This window comes from Uloborus diversus, unplaced genomic scaffold (assembly GCF_026930045.1).
Source record: "Uloborus diversus isolate 005 unplaced genomic scaffold, Udiv.v.3.1 scaffold_326, whole genome shotgun sequence".
NCBI lineage: Eukaryota > Metazoa > Arthropoda > Arachnida > Araneae > Uloboridae > Uloborus > Uloborus diversus.
The window spans coordinates 139,338-142,152 of record NW_026558490.1 but is presented as its reverse complement, the minus strand read 5'-3'; the positions used below and the strand labels follow the sequence as shown (position 1 = coordinate 142,152).

At 34.1% G+C, this 2,815-nt stretch overlaps 1 protein-coding gene across 1 annotated transcript; it reads right to left on the bottom strand.

Moving 5' to 3' along the window:
- Positions 1-1,316: 1,316 nt before the first annotated feature.
- LOC129233310 (uncharacterized) lies at positions 1,317-1,769 on the bottom strand. The gene has a single exon (XM_054867359.1). The coding sequence runs from the start codon at positions 1,767-1,769 to the stop codon at positions 1,317-1,319; it is 453 nt and encodes a 150-aa protein (XP_054723334.1).
- Positions 1,770-2,815: the final 1,046 nt, after the last annotated feature.

Below are 2,815 nucleotides of genomic sequence, written 5' to 3'. Positions count from 1 at the left end.
TATACACCTCTAAAGCAAGTATAGACTTCTGAAACCAGGATTACTTGCAGCATATTTGCTCTATTTTAGAGGTGCACAGCATCGTTTTCTTTAATGATCCGTTCATCAGAGGATAGTTCATTCTTTTGATCCGTTCATTTAGCTAATTCATTTGAATGACTTCGTTCATTTTAAAAAAAGTTGCAGGTGATCTCTCTGCACGACATACTCACAAACATTCGATATATTTCATTCGATCAGCAATATTATTTGAAGGAAAGATAATTAAGTTTTTCCAAAAGTAAAAAAATGTGCGTATGAAAAAATGAATCGAAAAACTTTATTCCTGTTCAGATGCATTAAGCAATTATAGTTCATTTTATAAGATATTTTACAGTTGCGGAATGGCAAGATGTTTTCCATTCCAAAAACCACAGGTTCCATTTCAGCATTTCAAAAAATTAAGTTATTAAATTTTTCTAGCTTCAGCACTAGACTGGGCAAAAAAAAAAAAAAAAAATCTGCAAAGCACTTGGTCTTAGTGCGGAAATTTTTTTTTCGACTCCCTACCACTAATTACTGTGCAAAATTTCGTGACTCTGAGTTAATGTCTTCTGCTCTGGCAAGAGACTTGAATTTGAGATTTTTAGAAAAGCATCAAATAAAAATAAAATTTACAAAATATTTGAAATTCTGCTCAACTTGAAGCTTAAGTGCGGTGATTTTTAAACTTTCTAACACAAACTACTGAGTAAAATCTCAAGCCTGTGAGTTTTTTTTTCTGCTCTAGCAAGAGGTTTGAATTTTGAGATTTTTATATAAAATTCCTTAACCTTTTAAACGCCGTAATTCAAATTTTTAATTTTTACTCTTAATTTTTTGCTTAAATGTCTCAATTTACCTCTAGTATAGCTAACCTAAACATGTTTTGGCGAAAAAAATTTTTTAAATAGGAATTTCAGGATGTTCCCATTTGGGAACATCGGCGTTTGGAATGAAGTAAACGGGAGGATTGATCTCGAAACTTTATTACTTCGAAATGGATGAAAAAATACGAATATTTTTGTTTATTTTACATACTATTATACTCTTCTCTTCTGAATGACACTTTTTCTTCCTTATTGTCCATGGTATTGAGGGAAGCAAGATGAGCGGAGTCTTGTTTCACATTCAATGCCCGTTTTCACACGTTCTTCTGACAAACCGTACAACGTCTCTGAGCGAAGGGGACAAGATAATGGTTATCTGTTTTTAAATTCAGAACAGGAAGATGTGATTTAGGTTCAGGTCTGCTTGACACCTTCACTGAGAGTTAATATATCAGCTAGATGTTGCATTTAATCCAGAGGAAGTATTTTGAAAAATAACTGCAGAAGATCCATTGCCTGAAGCTCGGGGAATTTTTCAGTCAATTTTTCGAGTTTTTTTCCCGGAAGATTTTCTTCCAACTTAGCATATTTTCCCCACCTGGGATAGGGTTCCTGTTTCCGCTTCTTTGCTTTTGGAGTCGAGCATGAGGTTGTGTTTCCCTTTTGATATCCTGAATTGTGAAGCTGATCATCTGAACTATTTGAACCTGTATCTTCATCGCTAAACATCAAGTCAACATGGCCGCAGACATCTTTAGGATAAACTTCATTTAAGGCTTCATCGTTTATGTGTTCTTCATTACTCAGACTCGCGTGTTTATCAGGCAGCAAAATACAAAGATCATGCTCATCAAGTTCGCTGTTGGATAAGCTGTGGAAATAATCTAACGCAGCTTCTAACGTTAAAAACTTGCGAGGCATCTCTAGATTGCTGTTTATACGGAATGATGGTTCAAAAACACTAAACAGATTAAAACTACATTATTCTGAGTCTAAAAACAAAATCGTTGGTACGTATGAGACTCGCTAAAAGAAACAGAACGCACATGAGCCGAGTAATGAAATGAAATGATGAAATGAGACTGGTCAATGTTCATAAAAGGCCCTTATCTTTATCTACCCGTCAGTCACGAGATACATTTTAAAAGTGTTAAACACATACAATTCATAGAAAGTGAGTAGGGTAGAAAACAAGAATCCCAACACCGAAAATGCGATTTACTTATAATAGAGAGAATGCATGAAGGCGGGTGTGAAGGTCATATTTACAATAGAATAGTGGTGTGAAGGGCAAGCTGATTGATAAAAAATGTATGTTCGTGAATGAAAGAACCGAGCACGCATATTCAACACAAAACAGATCTTCTACAACAAAATATTTGAAATAAAGAGGAATCACACTCAAATTCCGCGACTGACTAAAATCCCCCTCAAATACCTTACTCTAAACGCCGATGTTCCCAAATGGGAACGTGTCGGTTCTTATGGAAATAACTCACAAGAAATAATAATTGGAAATATTTTGTTAAGTTGAAATAAAATATATACCCTCTGGCTACTAAATAACGCCAATAAAATATTTCTTACATCTTTTTCTTTAAAAGCAGATACAAAAAAACTTAGACAAATTCTAAGTTCAGAAATTCAGTAAATTTGACTTTAATTTCAAGATAAAGGTTAAACGTACTTTAAAAATTAAGAACACTTAAAATAAATTCATACTGTTATGTGTCATTTCAGAAAATATGACAAGTCTAAACAAATAACTAGGTTACTAAAAAAATTCACAAAAAAATGTTCCCATTTGGGAACATCGGCAGGTAAAAGGTTAAATACGAATGACACATTGCAAGTTAGTTACATACCTAGTACGCTGCAATACTTCGAATTTTTGATCACAACAATAGCATAAGACCACCAAGTGTTGAACCAGGTGTTTCCTGTCAGGATTAGGGTGAAGGGGGTCA